This window comes from Lethenteron reissneri, unplaced genomic scaffold, assembly GCF_015708825.2.
Source record: "Lethenteron reissneri isolate LAM-NWPU_2019-01 unplaced genomic scaffold, ASM1570882v1 scaffold_1461, whole genome shotgun sequence".
Classification (NCBI taxonomy): domain Eukaryota; kingdom Metazoa; phylum Chordata; class Hyperoartia; order Petromyzontiformes; family Petromyzontidae; genus Lethenteron; species Lethenteron reissneri.
In genome coordinates this window covers 82,470-102,536 of record NW_026891181.1, presented here as the reverse complement: position 1 = coordinate 102,536, position 20,067 = coordinate 82,470, and the positions used below count along the sequence as shown (strand labels likewise).

The window sequence follows — 20,067 nt, the reverse complement described above, 5'->3', positions numbered from 1 at the left end:
GATGAGTGACGGTGTGAGTGGTGAGTGGCGGTGTGAGTGGTGAGTGAGTGGTGAGTGGCGGTGTGAGTGGTGAGTGAGTGGTGAGTGGCGGTGTGAGTGGTGAGTGGCGGTGTGAGTGGTGAGTGATGGTGTGAGTGGTGAGTGGCGGTGTGAGTGGCGAGTGACGGTGTGAGTGGATGAGTGGCGGTGTGAGTGGATGAGTGGCGGTGTGAGTGGCGAGTGACGGTGTGAGTGGATGAGTGACGGTGTGAGTGGTGAGTGGCGGTGTGAGTGGATGAGTGGCGGTGTGAGTGGCGAGTGGCGGTGTGAGTGGTGAGTGGCGGTGTGAGTGGCGAGTGACGGTGTGAGTGGATGAGTGGCGGTGTGAGTGGATGAGTGGCGGTGTGAGTGGTGAGTGGCGGTGTGAGTGGTGAGTGGCGGTGTGAGTGGTGAGTGGCGGTGTGAGTGGATGAGTGGCGGTGTGAGTGGCGAGTGGCGGTGTGAGTGGATGAGTGGCGGTGTGAGTGGCGAGTGACGGTGTGAGTGGATGAGATGAGGCGGTGTGAGTGGATGAGTGGCGGTGTGAGTGGTGAGTGGCGGTGTGAGTGGTGAGTGGCGGTGTGAGTGGTGAGTGGCGGTGTGAGTGGATGAGTGACGGTGTGAGTGGTGAGTGACGGTGTGAGTGGTGAGTGGCGGTGTGAGTGGTGAGTGGCGGTGTGAGTGGTGAGTGACGGTGTGAGTGGTGAGTGGCGGTGTGAGTGGCGAGTGACGGTGTGAGTGGCGAGTGGCGGTGTGAGTGGATGAGTGACGGTGTGAGTGGTGAGTGGCGGTGTGAGTGGCGAGTGGCGGTGTGAGTGGTGAGTGGTGAGTGGCGGTGTGAGTGGATGAGTGACGGTGTGAGTGGTGAGTGGCGGTGTGAGTGGTGAGTGAGTGGTGAGTGGCGGTGTGAGTGGTGAGTGAGTGGTGAGTGGCGGTGTGAGTGGTGAGTGGCGGTGTGAGTGGTGAGTGATGGTGTGAGTGGTGAGTGGCGGTGTGAGTGGTGAGTGGCGGTGTGAGTGGTGAGTGGCGGTGTGAGTGGTGAGTGGCGGTGTGAGTGGTGAGTGGCGGTGTGAGTGGTGAGTGACGGTGTGAGTGGTGAGTGAGTGGTGAGTGAGTGGTGAGTGAGTAGTGAGTGGCGGTGTGAGTGGTGAGTGGTGAGTGGCGGTGTGAGTGGTGAGTGGCGGTGTGAGTGGTGAGTGGCGGTGTGAGTGGTGAGTGGCGGTGTGAGTGGTGAGTGACGGTGTGAGTGGTGAGTGAGTGGTGAGTGAGTGGTGAGTGAGTAGTGAGTGGCGGTGTGAGTGGTGAGTGGTGAGTGGCGGTGTGAGTGAGTGGTGAGTGAGTGGTGAGTGGCGAGTGGTGGGTGAGTGGTGAGTGACGTATCTCTCCCCCCGCCCCCCAAGTGCGCACGACCACGGGGTCTGGTGGCCCACCTCGCTGGAGCCGCATGTCCGGCTCGCTGTCCAAGCCGCTGTGGGTGGTGCCCAGCGGCAGCAGCGTCAAGCTGCGCTGCCTCGCCACCGGAGTGCCCACGCCCTCCGTCGTCTGGCTCCACGACGGAGGGCGCCTCCACGGCGGGGAGGAGCGGCGCCTCGGGGCCTTCCGGGTGAGCGGGGCCGGGCGAGCGGGTTAGGTGAGCGGGCTGGGTGAGCGGGCTGGGTGAGCGGGGCTGGGTGAGCGGGGCAGGGTGAGCGGGGCTGGGTGAGCGGGCTGGGTGAGCGGGCTGGGTGAGCAGGGCCGGGTGAGCGGGGCCGGGTGAGCGGGGCAGGGTGAGCGGGGCCGGGTGAGCGGGCTGGGTGAGCGGGGCTGGGTGAGCGGGGTCAGTGAGCGGGGCTGGGTGAGCGGGGCCAGGTGAGCGGGTTGGGCTTCACATTCATATTCTTAGGTTTTTTTGGTAAAGTCACTGTGTAGGTAAAACATTTATATTAATAAAAGTAAAATAAAAATTAAATAAAAATCACGTTTCGGAGGCAACACAAGCTTCCCAAACGTCGTTATTTTTATTTTATTATTTTACTTTTATTAATTAAAATTTTTTTACCTACGTGACTTTACCGAAAAAAACTAAGAATATGAATCCTTGCAGTCACGAAAGCTTCAAATCTATAATTATGGGTTTCACATCTTGACACAAACTTTTGGCGTCGTCTGGTCCAACACCAGGGTGAGACTGGGCTCTAAGAAAAGCTGTCTCAGGTGTGGACCAATCAACTTCAAGGACAGTGCATATCATTATCATCATCAGAGTTGTTTCTTTTTGTTTGCATTTTGACTGCTTGTGTTGTGTATTATTGCAAACATGATGCCTTGTATAAAGGTGTCAGTTTTTGTACCAGTTGAATAGGTAAAAACCTATTACTTTATTTTGCCACTGGCAAATGAGATGTCTCATAGTACAAACTGTTTGATGGCCGGGTGAAAGGGTGGACGGCCTCTTGTTATATTTGTCACGCCGTCCAGGAAGCAGCCACGAGCTGCTAGACATGGTCCTGGGAGTGACATTGTCTGGTCCGACACTTTGGTGGGGACCAAGCAGTGTGTAAGACAATGGCGATGTGTGTGTGTGTGTATAATGTTGTTGTTGTTGTGCTGCTGCTGTTGAAGCTGAGGATCAAGGACTGGACGCTCGTGCTGGACAGCGTGGTGCCCTCTGACGCGGGCAACTACAGCTGTGTGGTCAGCAACCAGCACGGCTCCATCCAGCACTCGTACCAGCTCGTCGTCATCGGTGGTGACCCCCCCCCTCCACTCTCCCCCTTCCCACTCCTCCCCCTCCCTCCCTCTCCTCCCCCTCCCTCTCCCCCCTCCCTCTCCCCCTCCCTCCCTCTCATCTCCCCCCTCTCCCCCCTCCCTCTCCCCTCTTCCTCTCACCCCTCCATCTCCCCCCTTCCCTTTTTTTCTCTTTTTTTTACGATTAGTGGAAACAAGAAGATGCTCGGTGTAGTCGACACTTTGCTTCGTTCATCATTTCGTAATTTGTTTCCTCCCCTCCCTCTCCTCTCCCCCCTCTCCTCCATCCCTCTCCTCTCCCCCCTCCCCTCCCCCCTCCCTCCCTCTCCTCCCTCCCTCTCCCTCCCCTCCCCCCTCCCCTCCCCCCACCCCCTCCCGCCCCTCCCGGCGTGCAGAGCGTGGCCAGCCCCAGCGGCCGTCGCTGCAGGACGGCCTCCCGGCGAACGTGACGGCGGCGGAGGGGAGCGACGTGGAGCTCCGCTGCGTCGTCCTGCAGAGCGCTGGCGGCAGCAGTCAGCAGCAGCTGCACCACCACGTGCAGTGGCTCAAGCACGTAGAGGTGAATGGCAGCCTCGAAGCACCCAATGGCTCACCCTACGTGCACGTCCTCACGGTGAGCGGGCGAGGCACGGGGGCACCCACCCACTCACTCACCCACCTACTCACCCACCAACTCACCCACCCACCCACTCACCCACTCACCCACTAACTCACTCACTCACCCACTCACACACTCACTCACTCACCCACCCACTCACCCACCCACTAACTCACCCACCAACTCACCCACTCACTCACCCACCCACCCACCCACTAACTCACCCACTCACTCACTCACTCACTCACCCACTCACTCACCCACTCACTCACCCACCCACCCACTCACTCACTCACTCACCCACCCACCCACTCACTCACCCACCCACTCACTCACTCACCCACCCACTCACTCACCCACTCACTCACTCACCCACCCACTCACCCACCCACCCACTCACTCACCCACCCACTCACCCACCTACTCACCCACCAACTCACCCACTCACCCACTAACTCACTCACCCACCCACTCACCTACCCACCCACCTACTCACCCACCCAGTCACCCACCCACCTACCTACTCACCCACTCATTCACCCACCCAGTCACCCACCCACCCACTCATTCACCCACCCAGTCACCCACCCACTCACCCACCCACCCACTCACCCACCCACCTACTCAGCCACTCACCCACTCATTCACCCAGTCACCCACCCACCCACTAACTCACCCACTCACCCACCCACCCAGTCACCCACTCACCCACTCACTCTCCCACTCACTCACCCACCCACCCACTCACCCACCACTCACCTACCCACCCACCTACTCACCCACCCACCCATTCACCCACCCACCCACCAACCTACCTACTCACCCACCCAGTCACCCACCCACCCACCCAGTCACCCACCCACCTACTCACCCACCCACTCATTCACCCACCCAGTCAGTCACCCACCCACCCAGTCACCCACCCACCCACTAACTCACCCAGTCACCCACTCACTCTCCCACTCACTCACCCACCCACCCACTCACCCACCCACTCACCTACTCACCCACCCACCCACCCACCTACCTACTCACCCACTCATTCACCCACTCACCCACCCAGTCACCCACCCACCCACCTACTCACCCACCCACCCAGTCACCCACCCACCCACTCACTCACCCACCCACCCAGTCACCCACCCACCTACTCACCCACCCACCCACTCATTCACCCACCCACTCATTCACCCACCCAGTCAGTCACCCACCCACCCACTCACCCACTCACCCACTCATTCACCCACCCACCCACCTACTAACTCACCCACCCAGTCACCAACCTACCCACCTACTCACCTACTCATTCACTTACCCACTAACCCACCCACCCACCCACTCATTCACCCACCCACTCACCCACCCAAACTCAGTGGAGGCTGACGTCACCCTCTAAACAACAGGACCCAGAAGCCACCGCTTCGCCGGGTACTTACTGCTGGTACCTAATAAATAAATAAATAACGTTGAAACTTGTTCACGTGACACTGAATCTTACTCGTTGGCCATGTCGGGTGGTGGCGAGTTCGACGACACAACGCTTACATGCGACGCTCCAACCCAAATCACCCCTACCCCGCACAGCAGCCTGCGTCGTGGGTATACAAACAAGATGCTGATTCGCTCGCTCTCTCCGCGCCGCCCGCCGTGTCGCCTCAAGACGGTGGGCGTGGAGGTGACGGACGACTCGGGCCGCTACACCTGCCTGGCGGGCAACGCCGCGGGATTCGCTCACCGCTCTGCATGGCTCCTCGTCGTGCCGCAAGAGACGCCGGCTGGTAAGATGTCGACTGCCTCGCCTGCTCTGCAGGAGGTCGTGGGTTCGATCCCGATCCTGACGATGCCTGCTGCTGCTGTATATTTGGAGTTTGCGTCTCTCTCTCTCATCATCATCACGGTGGCTATGAGATGTTAACTACCTCGCCTGGTCTGCAGGAGGTCGTGGGTTCGATCCCGACCCTGACGATGCCTGCTGCTGCTGTATATTTGGAGTCTGCGTGTCTCTCTCTCTCTCTCATCATCACGGTGGCTATGAGATGTTGACTACCTCGCCTGTCTCCCTGTGACAGTGGACACCGCCCTGGCTGCTCCCGTGAGAGTGGGCGGCGGTTCTTGCGCCGCCGCCCTCCTGCTGCTGATCACCATCGGTGCTGTCACCGGCCTCACGCGGAGGAGGAGAGGGTCGACGAGCGGAGAGGGGGAGATGCAGGTGCAGTTGAGGTGGTGGTGGTGGAGATGCTGGTGGTAGTGGAGGTGGTGGCGGAGGTGGTGGAGGTGGTGGAGGTGGTGAAGGTGGTGGTGGTGTTAGCGGTGGTGGTAGCGGGTGGTGGTGGAGGTGGCGGTGGTAGCGGTGGTGGTTGTGGTGGTGGAGGTGGTGGTGGTGGTGATGATGGTGGTGGTGGTTGTGGTGCCGCCCCAGGTGCTGTCTGCGCTGAGCGGCGTGGAGCTGTCGGGGGTGACGGGGCCGTGCGACCGCTGGGAGTTCCCTCGGGAACGGTTCGTCATCATCGTTGTTGTTGTCGTCGTTGTTGTTGTCGTCATCATCGTTGTTGTTGTCGTCATCATCGTTGTTGTTGTCGTCATCATCGTTGTTGTTATCATCGTTGTTGTCGTCGTTGTTGTGTGTATATGTCTGTGTGTCTGTGTATATGTTTGTGTGTCTGTGTATATGTGTGTGTGTCTGTGTATATATGTGTGTCTGTGTATATATCTATGTGTCTGTGTATATGTCTGTGTGTCTGTTTATATGTGTGTGTCTGTGTATAAGTGTGTGTGTCTGTGTGTGGAGTGATGGCGTAGTGGTTAGCGCTACGCTGCGCTACGAACCCGGCGACCAGAGTTCGATTCCCGCTCACGGCCAACACCAGTGACGATTATCTGAACCGGTCCTGGGCCTCCCCTAGGTCGACTCAGCCTTAAATGAGTACCTGGTGCGGTGTAAACATCGCCACAGGGGAGACAAAGGCGGTCGGGCGTGGTGCTGGCCACCCACCCCCTTGTGTTCCGTTCCGGCCTTCATAGGTGCTCGCTAACAGCACTTGCCCCTACAGTCTGTTAAGGCTACACGGGGGTTCTTTGTTTTGTGTGTGTCTGTGCGTGTCTCTGTGTCTGTGTGTGTGTCTGTGTGTCTGTCTCTGTGTCTGTCTCTGTGTCTGTGCATGTCTCTGTGTGCGTGTGTCTCTGTCTGTGTGTCTCTATGTCTGTGCTTGTGTCTTTATGTCTCTGTGTCTGTCTGTGTCTGCGCGCATCTCTGTCTGTGTGTCTCTGTGTGTCTGTGTTTGTGTCTCTGTGTCTGTGCGTGTCTGTGCGTGTCTCTGTGTCTGCACGCGTGTCTCTGTGTCTGTGTGTCTCTGTCTGTGCGCGTGTCTCTGTGTCTGTGCGCGTGTCTGTGTCTGTGTATCTGTGTGTGTGTGTCTGTGTGTGTCTGTGTTTCTGTGTATCTGTGTCTGTGTGTCTGTGTGTGTCTGTGTGTCTGTGTGTGTCTGTGTGTGTGTCTGTGTGTGCAGGCTGACTCTGGGTGAGCAGCTGGGTGAGGGTTGTTTTGGCCGCGTGCTGCTGGCCGAGGCGCTGGGCATGGAGCCGTCACGGCCTCATCGCAGCGTCCGCGTCGCCGTCAAGATGCTGAAGGGTGACGCCCGCGGGGTTCTAGAACTAGGAGTTTGTGGGGCGATCGCTACAAGTTTACATTTCGATGTAAAGATTTCGTGACTGCAGGGATTCATCTTCTTGGTTCTTTCGGTAAAGTCACGTAGAAGGGAAATAATGAAAGAATAAAAATAAAACAATGAAATACAATTCTCACGACGTTTCGGCCACAACGCAAGCAGCCGTCCTCAGGTGAAGAACAGGTCTGTCGGAAAGACAGACCTGTTCTTCACCTGAGGTGGCCGAAACGTCGTGAGAATTGCATTTTATTATGTTTTATTTGTATTACTAAATTATGTTTTATTATTTTATTATGTTTCATTATTTTATTATTTGCATTCTACGTGGTGACTTTACCGCTAGAAGAGTTTGTTTTTAATTTGGGTCCGGACGTGCGGCATGCGAGCCCAGCGCACGCCACGGAAGCGGAGACCCACGACCTCCACGCGGAGCTGGAGACCCTCAAGAAGATGGGACGGCACAGCCACCTGGTGAACCTGCTGGGCGCATGCACACGGGGCGGTGAGCGTGGGGGGGGGTGAGTGTGGGGGGGTGGGTGGTGAGTGTGGGGGGGTGGTGAGCGTGGGGGGGGGGGGTGAGTGTGGGGGGGGGTGAGTGTGGGTGGTGTGGGTGGGGGGGGTTGGTGAGTGTGGGTGGTGAGTGTGGGTGGTGAGCGTGGGGGGGGGGGGTGGTGAGTGTGGGTGGTGAGTGTGGGGGGGTGGTGAGTGTGGGGGGGTGGTGAGCGGGCGGGTGGTGAGTGTGGGTGGTGAGTGTGGGTGGTGAGCGTGGGTGGTGAGTGCGGGGGGGTGGTGAGCGGGGGTGGTGAGTGTGGGTGGTGAGCGTGGGGGGGGGGGTGGTGAGCGTGGGTGGTGAGTGTGGGTGGTGAGTGTGGGGGGGTGGTGAGCGGGGGGGTGAGCAGCCCCCCTCCCACGTCATGGCGATGAACTCTTCACCTTGTGGACTAATTTGGCTTCGCGAGTGATTTTGGCAAAGCCGAGAGTTGGGTCGTCTTCTTGGTGACTCGGCTTCTAAAGAACCGGGATTGTGATCATTGCACCTCCCCCGTCCCCCTCTCTATTTCGAAGCCAATGAAACCAACACGAACTTGTAGACAACTCGAGCAGCAGGCGAGGCCTCCGCTCCGCTGCCTGTGCGGCTCCTCTTCAGAAGCGACCCCTGGCCGCCGCCGCCGCCACTCACGGCAGCTCAAGCCGCTTTGCTTGACAGCGGCAGCCCCAGTGACGTTTGCTGTTGAGAGCGACTTGCCCGCCGCTGCTCACCAGTTTGTATGTCGTCAGGCAAGACCCCCCTTCCCCTCGAGCTGCGTTGCTCTTTTTCTGGAAGCCACCTGGCCATCACGGATGATTTCTGGTGGACATTAGTAGCGACGTCGATTCCAAATGTGAAAAGGGGAAAAACCGTAGGACACGGAGGAAATAAAAATCCATCTGGATCGAACGCACGACCTCCTGCGTACCAGGCGAGGTAGTTAACATCTCATAGCCACCGTGATGATGATGGGAGAGACACACAGACTCCAAATATACAGCAGCAGGCATCGTCAGAGTTGGAATTGAACTCGCGACCTCCTGTAGACCAGGCGAGGTAGTTAACATCTCATCGTGCCCCTCCCCCCCCAACTCCCCCAGGCCCCCTGCTCGTGATCGTTGAGTTTGCGGCCAAGGGGAATCTGCGCGACTTCCTGCGTGCACACCGCACGCCCGGCGCAGAGTGCACGGTGCGTGGCGGCTACGGAGCCGGCGGTGGTGGCGGTGGTGGCGGTGGCGGCGGCGGTGGTGGCGGTGGTGGCGGTGGTGGCGGTGGTGGTGGCGACGAGGTGAAGGGCGAAACGCTCTCCATGCTGCAGCTGGTGGCCTTCGCCTGCCAGGTGGCACGCGGCATGGAGTACCTCACCTCTAAGAAGGTGCAGCGACGACACCCGCACGCACGCACATCTACCCACTCAACAACAACATACTCTTCGTTTTTTCAGTAAAGTCACGTAGGTAAAAAATTTAATTAAAATTAATAAAAAATAATAAAAATCTTAAATACAAATTAAGAACTTGCATCTTGGAATCCCTGCCTCACTTGATACAGCAAGTCTGGCTGTGACGGTCCCACCAGACGACGGAGACTTGTGTTGCCTCCGAAACGTCGTGATTTTTATTATTTTATTTTTATTAATTTAAATTTCATTTTCTACCTACGTGACTTTACTGAATAAACTTAAGAGTATGAATCCTTGCAGTCACGAAAGCTTCAAATCTAGAACAACAACAACAACCGCCATTCGCCACTAAGTGGCGGTGACGTCACCACGACGCTTGTGCCAGGCCATGTGCACCTTGAGGCCACGTGAAATGTCGAGGAGGTCACGGGGCAGATCCAGGTGCCACGGGTCGACTGACTGAGATGACCGAGATGACTGGCTGATGCACTACCTGTGCCCCCTACTGTACCAATTGGCTGCGCTTTAGCCACCCGGTGCTCCGCTCGTTGTTGTGAGCGTCGCTCCTCTGCCCTTCGTTGTTGTTGGAGGGCGACTGCATCCAACTGCCCAGTAGCGTCCTTCACGAGCCTCCTCAACAGAGGCCGATCTTGACAGCGCTGGTACCAGTCATCGGCAAGTCCACTCAGCTCCACGTCCTCCTGTACCACATCACTCCATCTCTTCTCTAGCCCAGTGTTGCGCCCGTTTAGCCCCCTCAATCCAGGCCGAACAAAAGCTGTTTAGGCATGCGGTGGCTGGGCATGCGGGCTACATGGCCCAGCCAACACAGCCTTGCCTACCGGAGGAGCTCACCGATGGGACTTCGTCCAGATCTTTCAAGGATATATGAGCTCCTCACACAATCCAGCCTAGTTAAACCCAGGATGGATCGTAGGCAGGCCAGCCTAAATATTTCTAACCGGTGAAGATGCTCCATTAGGGGGGTCCACGTTTCGCAAGCGTAGAGAAAGGAGGGAATGGCTGTGGCCGAGAAGACCTGAAGTTTCGTGCGGAGCGACAGACCAGGTAGCTTCCACACAGCGGTATGCAACCGATGAAAAGATATTGCCGCTCGACTGATTCGGAGTGAGACCTCTGCTGTCAAATCGGAGCCGGTCATGAGCACACTGCCCAGGTATGGGAAACTCTCCACTCTCTGCACAACTGCCCCAACACCAGTTGGGAGTTGTGGGGGTGCAGTGTCCGATGGTACAAAATACCCAGGCAGGTGCTTAGTTTTGGTGGGGCTGATGGTAAGGCCCCACCTCTTAGTGGCACGCTCCAGTTCCAGCAGCAGTGCCTCCAACTCCTCTTCTGAGTGAGCAGCAATTACCAGATCATCGGCATACATAACGGGGTTGAGCAATAGGGAGCCATCTCTTGACCACACCCGGGCATCGAATAGCCTCCCATTGTATCTGTACCACATGTAAATTCCTCCGGTACAGCTACTGAAGTTTTCACGAACTACGTGGTCGAAATAGATGTTACATAATGTGGGAGCCAGAGGACATCCCTGTCGCACCCCAAAATAAACAGCGAATGTCTCCGACTCCCGGCCACGTAGTTTTACCTGGGCCCACTCACCATCATGAAGGTCCTTAATGATCGTGAGCAGTGGATCAGGGACTCCGAAAGCACGAAGAACAACCCAGAGCCCAGGCCTCCTGATGGTATCATAGGCCTTGACCAGGTCAATAAAGCAGAGATGTAGGTCTTGTTGGAATTCCCTACACCTCTGCTGTACCAGACAGACAGAAAATATGGCATCTGTGCAGGACCGCCCTTTCCTGAAACCGAATTGGGGCTCGCAAGCCTCTCCTCAGTGTGTCTAGCAAGGCGATGTTGAATAATCCTTGCCTGGACCTTTCCCGGCACACTGAGGAGTGAGATGCCCCTGTAGTTGTTACAGTTTGTGTGGTCCCCGTTCTTAAAGAGGGGGACCACCAGGGCATCCTTCCAATCCTCCGGAACCCGTCCAGTGGTCCAGACTTTTGTTATGATATCATGTAGGGCAGTCTGTGCACAAACGCCACCCTCCCTCAGCATTTCGCTTGGGAGATTATCTCTGCCCGGTGCCTGTCCTAGTCTCAGACTCCGGATCGCCTTCAGTACTTCCTCTACAGATGGCACCTCAGCCAGCCACTCACAGGGGGTGACTTCTTCCTCTAATATTTGAGGCACCGCAGCCTCGGCAGGGTTATCCCCACTTTGTGCCATGATGTTTTCCTGGCTGAGGGATTCCCCTCCCCCAGGACCTCACAGAAATGCTCAGCAAATCTGCAAACCTGTTCCTGGGGGTCGGAGATTGGATCAACGTTTTTTCCCCTAATGATGGAAATAGGTGTGGCGCTGCAGGTTACTTTTTTGATGGAGTTAAATAGTGATTTGTGATCGTGAGCCACTCAGGCAGACTCCGTCTCCTCAGCAACCCATGACCATCACCCATCCTTGCAGCGCCTCACGGCTCTCCGGACCTCCGAGCGAAGGCTGCGGTAAGCCTCCTCATTCTCTGACGTGGGATGCTGTCGACGATTAGAGTGGGCATGTCGCTTTTTCTCAACTATCCTGAATACCTCCTCTGTCAGCCAGGGTCTCTGGAGAGGTCTGGACCGCGTATCCAAAGCACCCATTGCAGCTGCATGAGCCACAGTCCTAAACCTCGCCCATTAACCCTCGACATCAGGAGGAGTTGGGACGATGCCAACCCCATCTGCAAGCAATGATGAAATTCTCACTTGCAACTTTCATCAGCTGAGACCAGGCCACTTTAGGTTGGAAGGGGGTCCTGGGTGTACACCCACCACCGGAGTGGAAGAATGGCAGGCGCATCTTACAGATGACTAGTCGATGGTCAGAGGGCAGATCAGCTCCACGGTAGGTCCTGGTGTCAAGGACATGGGCTCGCATCCGCTGGTCCGTCACTATGTAGACCAGCAGATGTTCTTGCTTGGACCCGTCATGCATCCATGATGTTGTGTGGATGCGCCGATGCCGGAAGAGCGTGTTGGTAATTACAAGCCCATGGGCTGCACAAAAATCTAGCAGCCTCCTACCGTTGTTATTGAGCTGATCTGGCCCATGCCTTCTAATCACTCCAGATCAGGTGCCAGCATCATGACCAACTCAGGCATTGAAGTCACCCAACAAGATGACTCTATCCCGAGTGGCCAATCTAGCCAGCACTTGTGACAGGAGGTCATAGAAGGCATTTGACTCATCGGCTTTGCCTGCATCCCTCCACGGATGTTCGTGTTCGGTGGGGGCATAAGTAACCACGACCACCACTCCTCGTCTCCGGTTGATGGGAAGGCGAGCCCAAAGTAGCCTGGGGCTTACAGCTTCCCACACCTCACCGCCACGCTCCCACGCCCCCTTCATTCTTTTGTTCAGAAGAAGAGCCACACCCTGTTGTTTGGCAGTCTCCTGCCCCGAGTAAAGTACTGTCCACCCCTCATGGTGGCAGGAGCCAGGACCGGTCCACCGGACCTCCTGAATGCCACAGCGATCCAGGCGGTACCGGTCCAGCTCCCGACAGAGGAGTGGCAGCCTCTCCTCCGCAGTGAGTGTTCGAACATTCCACCTCGCCACACGAAGTGGTTTTTCGTTGTTTCTGGAGGAGCCCCAAGGGTGAAGATTCAATCTCCTGGTTCCGACAATTGGGGTTTGGCCAGGAGACGTCATAGACAACTGTCCCCACCCCCCCATGGCCTGTGCCACAAACTTATTAGTTACATATTTAATTCGTGGTTTAGTGGTAATTAATTGAAGGTGGAGGGATTACCAACCCATTGCACCAGTCCAGAGCCCCCGTTTAGCCACTGTGGTGGTCACAGACGCCATGACGGGAGAGGCCAATCGGCATTGGCCCTCCCCTCACAGCACTGTCCACGACAGAGTTGCCCGTCCGGCACCCACACACCCCTACCCACACACCCCTACCCACACACCCCTACCCACACACCCCTACCCACACACACCTACCCACACACACCTACCCACACACCCCTACCCACACACCCCTACACACACATCTCCTACCCACACACCCCTACCCACACACATCTCCTACCCACACACACCTACCCATGCACCGTGTGTGTCGGTGTCACAGTGCGTTCACCGGGACCTGGCGGCCAGGAACGTCCTCGTCGTTGACGGCGGAGTTGGTGGCGGCTATTCGGTGAAAATCGCCGATCTGGGCCTCACCCGCGACGTGGGCGGCGAACGTGACTACTACTACCAGCACAAGACTGCTGCCGTGAGTGGCGGTGGTGGCGGTGGTGGCGGCGGTGGCGGCGGTGGAGGCGGTGGTGGTGGTGGTGGCGGTGGTGGAGGTGGTGGCGGTGGTGGCGGTGGAGGAGGTGGTGGTGGTGGCGGTGGTCATGCCCGGGGGAGGGGGGGGGGGGGAGAGAGAGAATCTTTCATGAAATCTTTCATTTGAAAAAAAGAAGAGGGGGGGGGGCACATAAAGCAAAACATTGGAAAAAATTACGAAATGATGAACGAAGCAAAGTGCCGACTACACCGAGCATCTTCTTGTTTCCGCTGATCGTAAAAAAGAAAAGAGAGGGAGGTAGGGGAGAGGGTGGTGGTGGATAAAAGGGTGGTGGTGGTGGTGGGTCAAGGGTCAGGCTGTGCGTCGTTGACCTCCCCTCGTCACCTGTCGCCCCTCCAGGGACGCCTGCCGGTGAAGTGGATGGCACCGGAGGCGTTGCTGCACCGCGTCTACACACAGCGGAGCGACGTGTGAGTGGCTGTGACACGTTGACTACCTTGGCTGGTACGCAGGAGGTCGTGGGTTCCATCCAAACCCTGACACTGCCTGCTACCGCTGTATACGGTCGACCCTTCCACATCTCGGGGGTTAAGGGCGCGGGCCCCCCACGATCTGGAAAAACCGCATACATTTTTTTGGTCCCCTCACTCACCTCCAGCCAGGGAGAAGTTTTTTTTAATTGTTCTTTGTGTTTTTAACGCCGTTTGGGATGGGTATTTGGTCATATATGAAGGTCAGTCGTAAGTAAAAATAGAGAGAAAATAAAAAAAATAAGAAAGAAATGAGAATAATAGTATCACAAAACACAGCAAAAATCACATCTTAGCCAATTATACAAATAGTCGCTTGACTCCCCGGCTTCGCCTGAGACTTGGACTCTTGCTTGGGTTAACACACGGCCTACGCGGAGGGTTTGGGGGGGGGAGCGTGACGTCAGCAGGCACACTGCTGACAGAGGAGTTCAGGATGGTTGAGAAAAAGCGACAGGCCCACTCTAATCGTCTACAGCATCCCACGTCAGAGAATGAAGAGGCTTACCACAGCCTTCGCTCGGAGGTTCGGAGAGCCGTGAGGCACTGCAAGAATGGGTGGTGGTCACGGGTTGCTGAGGAGATGGAGTCTTCCTCAGTGGCCCACGATCACAAATCACTATTTAACTCCATCAAAAAAGTCACCTGCAGTACCACACCTATTACCATCATTAGGGGAATCTCCGACCCCCAGGAACAGTTTAACACGTAGGCTTTCGCGACCAATATTATTCATAATCAACGTTTTTGGGTTTGGATCGCGTTATTTATAAATGTGTCGTAACCCTCCACCACCCGACACGGCCAATCAGTAAATATATATGAACGGGAGACACAGCAGAGCCTCACCATTCTGGCGAATTGCCCGATGATGCTGGATGCAATTACCAGCGAAACGTCGTTCTCAAATTGTAAATGTTGTGGTTTCACGCTTCAACACACCGGTGGGCTAAAGCAGCAAACTATTTGTCCCCAGGAACAGGTTTGCAGATTTGCTGAGAATCTTTGAGGTCCTGGGGAAGAGGAAATTCCTCAGCCTGGAAAACATCATGGGGCAAATTTGGGATAACCCTGCTGAGGCTGCGGTGCCTCAAATATTGGAGGAAGAAGTCACCCCCTGTGAGTTGCTGGCTGAGGTGCCATCTGTTAAGGAAGTACTGAAGGCGATCCAGAGTCAGGGACCAGGAAAGGCACCGGGCAAAAATCATCTCCCAAGCGACATGCTGAGGGAGAGTGGCGTTTGTGCACAGACTGCCCTACATGACATCATAACGACAGTCTGGACCAATGGATGGGTTCCACAGGATTGGAAGGATGCCCTGGTGGTCCCACTCTTTAAGAAGGGGGACCGCACAGACTGTAACAACTACAGGGGCATCTCACTCCTCAGTGTGCCGGGAAAGGTCCTGGCAAGGATTATTCAACATCGCCTTGCTAGGCACGCTGAGGAGAGGCTTGAGGAGCCCCAATGTGGTTTCAGGAAAGGCCGGTCCTGCACAGATGCCATATTTTCTGTCTGTCTGCTACAGCAGAGGTGGATGGAATTCCAACAAGACCTACATCTCTGCTTTATTGACCCGGTCAAGGTCTATGATACTATCAGTAGGCATGGGCTCTGGGTTGTTCTTCGTGCTTTCGGAGTACCTGACCCTCTGCTCGCGATCATTAAGGACCTTCATGATGGTGAGCGGGCCCGGGTAAAACTACGTGGCCGGGAGTCGGAGACATTCGCTGTTTACTTTAGGGTGCGACAGGGATGTCCTCTCGCTCCCACATTATGTAACATCTATTTCAACCACGTAGTTCGTGAAACCTTCAGTAGCTGAATTTCCATGTGGTACAGATGCAATGGGAGGCTATTCGATGCCCGGGTTTGGTCAAGGGATGGCTCCCTATTGCTCAACCATGTTACGTATGCCGATGATTTGGTAATTGCTGCTCATTCAAAGGAGAAGTTAGAGATGCTTCTGCTGAAACTGGAGTGTGCCACTAAGAGGTGGAGCCTTACCATCAGCACCTGCCTGGGTATTTTGTACCATTGGACACTCCACCCCCACAACTCCCAATTGGTGACAGGGCAGTTGTGCAGAGAGTGGAGAGTTTCCCATACCTGGGCAGTGTGCTTATGACCGGCTCCGCACGAAGCTTCAGGCCTTCTCGGCCACAGTCATTCCCTCCCTTCTCTACGCTTGCCTAAACAGCTTTTGTTCGGCCGAATTGAGGGGGCTAAACGGACGCGGCAAGGGCTAGAGAAGAGATGGAGTGATGTGGTACAGGAGGACGTGCAGCTGAGTGGACTTGCTGATGACTGGTACCAGCGGTGTCAAGATAGGCCTCAGTGGAGGAGGCTCGTGAAGGACGCTACTGGGCAGTTGGAGGCAGTCGCCCTCCAACAACAACGGAGAGCGGAGGAGCGACGCTCATAACAACGAGCGGAGCGCCGGGTGTCTAAAGCACAGCAAGTTGGCAGTCGGGGGCACAGGTGGTGCATCAGCCAGTCATCTCGGTCATCTCAGTCAGTCGACCCGTGGCACCTGCTGGGTCTGCCCCGTGACCTCCTGCCAGCGGGCGTTCGACAATTCACGTGGCCTCAAGGTGCACATGGCCTGGCACAAGCGCCGTGGTGATGTCACTACCATTTAGTGGCGAATGGCGGTTGTTGTTGTTGTGTACGTGCGTGAGCATGCATGTGTATGCGTGTGTGTGTGTGGTTGTGCATGCATTTGCATGTGTGCGCGTGTTTGTGCGTATGTGTGTGCAGGTGGTCCTACGGGGTGCTGCTGTGGGAGATCTTCACCCTGGGGGGCTCTCCGTACCCGGGCGTCCCCGTGGAAAAGCTTTTCAAGCTGCTCGGTGACGGCTACCGCATGGAGCGGCCTGCCCTCTGCTCCGACGAGCTGTGAGTAGGAATCGGAGATCGCAACGACGACTACGACGATGACGTCATGTTACCTACAGGAGCGTCGTTCGTTGATGTTGTTATTATTACTCTATACACTACACTATACACTACACTATACACTACACTATAATTGTAAATACAGTAGTGGGTTTACTCTATACACTACATTATACACTACACTATACACTACACTATACACTACACTATATACTACACTATACACTACACTATACACTACACTATACTTGTAAATACAGTAGTGGGTTTACTCTGTACACTACACTATACACTACACTATAATTGTAAATACAGTAGTGGGTTTACTCTGTACACTACACTATACACTACACTATACTTGTAAATACAGTAGCGGGTTTACTCTATCCACTACATTATACACTACACTATACACTACTCTATACACTACACTATACACTACTCTATAATTGTAAATACAGTAGTGGGTTTACTCTATCCACTACACTATACACTACACTATACACTACACTATACACTACTCTATGATTGTAAATGTAGTAGCTGCATGTCTGTGCACATTGCGTGTACGCCGTGCGCACGGTGTACACGCACGGTGCGTGTTGAACTTGACTCGCGTGTCGCCGTGCGCAGACACGCGACGATGAGCGAGTGCTGGGCGACCGTCCCCAGCGACAGACCGACGTTCGCGCGGCTGGCGGACGACTTGGGGCGGATCCTCGTGGCCAACGGGGGCCGCCGTGACGAGGTGACCGCTGCCCCGTCCGGGAGGGGGGACGACACGGGCCACGGGGCAGAGAGAGAGATGGAGACGTGGGGGTCGTCAGGCCGTAGGGGTCGAACCTGCGACCTCGCGCTTGCCACCACGCTCGTAGGATGCCGTAGAGGGAAGAGAAGTGGTGGTGGTGGTGGCGGTGGTGGCGGTGGTGGCGGTGGTGGTGGCGGTGGTGGTGGCGGCAGTGGTGGCGGCGGTGGTGGTGGCGGTGGTGGCGGTGGTGGTGGTGGCGGCGGTGGCTTTGGCCATGATGAGATGTTTATTTTAAAAGGACTAAACGTTGATCTTCTTCACACCAGTGATAGCGATGATCTGTTCTGGTCCCGGGTCTCCACTAGGTCGACTCAGCCTCAATCGAGTACCTGGCGTGGTATGTGTAGTAAACATCGCCGCCGGGGAGACAAAGGCGGCCGGGCGTGGTGCTGGCCACCCACCCCCTCGTGTGCCACAGTGCCGGTAGCCTTCATAGGTGCTGCTGCTCGCTAACAGCACTTGCCCCTACAGCCTGTTCAGGCTACACGGGGATCTTGGTCTTTGTCACCTCTCCCCACCTCTCCCCCACCTCTCCCCCACCTCTCCCCCACCTCTCCCCCACCTCTCCCCCACCTCTCCCCCACCTCTCCCCCACCTCTCCCCCACCTCTCCCCCACCTCTCCCCCACCTCTCCCCCACCTCTCCCCACCTCTCCCCACCTCTCCCCACCTCTCCCCACCTCTCCCCACCTCTCCCCACCTCTCCCCACCTCTCCCCCACCTCTCCCCCACCTCTCCCCCACCTCTCCCCCACCTCTCCCCCACCTCTCCCCCACCTCTCCCCCACCTCTCCCCCACCTCTCCCCCACCTCTCCCCACCTCTCCCCACCTCTCCCCACCTCTCCCCCACCTCTCCCCCACCTCTCCCCACCTCTCCCCGCCTCTCCCCATCTCTCCCCACCTCTCCCCACCTCTCCCCACCTCTCCCCCATCTCTCACCATCTCTCTCCCATCTCTCTAGGACTACGTGGACATGACGGCCGGACTGATGTAGCCCGCCTGGAGATTCGCCGACACTCCCCGTGGTGCTGGTGGTGAAGGAGGGAGGTGGTGGTGGTGGGGTCGTTGGGCGTGCCCAATACTATACACTACACTATACACTACACTATACACTACACTATATACTACGCTACTATACACTACGCTACTATACACTACGCTACTATACAATATACACTAGACTATACACTACTGTGAGAGTGCTAGGAATCCCCAGTACCCTTCCCCTGGGGTGTGGAGTGTGATAGGACACGGGAACGTGTGCCTGCAGCGGGAACAGCCCAGCCGCCGCCGCCGAAGGAGGAAGGCTCGAGGGTTAGAAGCCCAACCTCGTCGCCGGGCGGTGATGGCGGCGTGCCCCCGCCCGGGGCAGACGAGGGGGAGCCGTGGCGGGGCGTGGAGTAATGGGAGACAGTTCCACGTGCAGCCAGAGGTCCGACGCCTGCACCATGACGGGCGAAGGCGTCAGGTGTGTAGCGTAGGCAGTGATTGTGCAGCAGTACTCAGAGTGTAAGCAGAGTGGTGTGAAGAGTGTTTAATAAAACAACTGGCGCAAGCCCTTACATGAAGCTCCGTCTCCGTGTGGATCTACAAGTCTCCAGCGGTGTCAGGAATAACCACACAACACTTGGGAGAGCATCTTTGCCTGGTGCATTTCCTGGTCTCAGGCTCTGGAACGCTTTCAGTACTTCCTCAACTGATGGCACCTCAGCCAGCCACTCACAGGTGGTGACTTCCTCTTCCAATATTTGAGGCACCACAGCCTCAGCAGGGTCATCCCCACTTTGTCCCACGATGTTTTCCAGGCTGGGGTATTTCCCCTCCCCCAGGACCTCACAGAAATGCTCAGCAAATCTGCAAACCTGTTCCTGGGGGTCGGAGATTGGATCACCAATCTTTTCCCTAATGATGGTAATAGGTATGGCGCTGTAGGTTACTTTTTTATGGAAATAAACAGCGATTTGTGATCGCAGGCCATTGAGGCAGACTCCATCTCCTCAGCAACCCACGACCACCACCCATCCTTGCAGCACCTCACGGCTCTCCGAACCTCTGAGCGAAAGCTGCGGTAAGCTTCCTCATTCTCTGACGTGGGATGCTGTAGACCAGGGGTCCTCAAACTTTTTAAACAGGGGGCCAGTTCACTGTCCCTCAGACGCTTGGAGGGCCGGACTATAGTTAAAAAAAAACTATGAACAAATTCCTATGCACACTGCATATATCTTATTTTGAAGTGAAGAAACAAAACGGGAATAAATACAATATTTAAAATGAAGAACAAGTAAAGTTAAATCAACAAACTTGCCAGTATTTCAATGGGAACTATGGGCCTGCGTTTGGCTAATGAGATGGTCAATGTCCGGTTCCATATTTGTCACTGCTAGTCGTAACAAGTGATGCAAGTGTGCATCCATTAGTCTAGATCTGGTTGGAGATTTCAAATGTTTCATTCTGGAAAAAGTCTGTTCACAGACATAAGTGCTGCCAAAGATGGTTGCCATTTTGAGTGCATGGTTCCTGAGATGAGGATATGTCTCAGAGGGGAGAGATGCATAGAAATTATTAAGGCTG

General features: G+C 55.9%; 1 protein-coding gene across 1 annotated transcript; it reads left to right on the top strand.

Moving 5' to 3' along the window:
- The first annotated feature begins 1,462 nt into the window (after positions 1 to 1,462).
- On the top strand, positions 1,463 to 18,900 carry LOC133362396 (fibroblast growth factor receptor 3-like). The gene is made up of 15 exons (XM_061581337.1): positions 1,463 to 1,621; positions 2,620 to 2,743; positions 3,141 to 3,358; positions 5,004 to 5,121; positions 5,413 to 5,552; positions 5,763 to 5,839; positions 6,850 to 6,971; positions 7,400 to 7,510; positions 8,638 to 8,724; positions 8,812 to 8,912; positions 13,096 to 13,242; positions 13,660 to 13,730; positions 16,552 to 16,689; positions 17,323 to 17,519; positions 18,776 to 18,900. Exons 1-15 carry the CDS (start codon positions 1,463 to 1,465, stop codon positions 18,898 to 18,900), a joined length of 1,935 nt encoding a protein of 644 aa, XP_061437321.1.
- Positions 18,901 to 20,067: the final 1,167 nt, after the last annotated feature.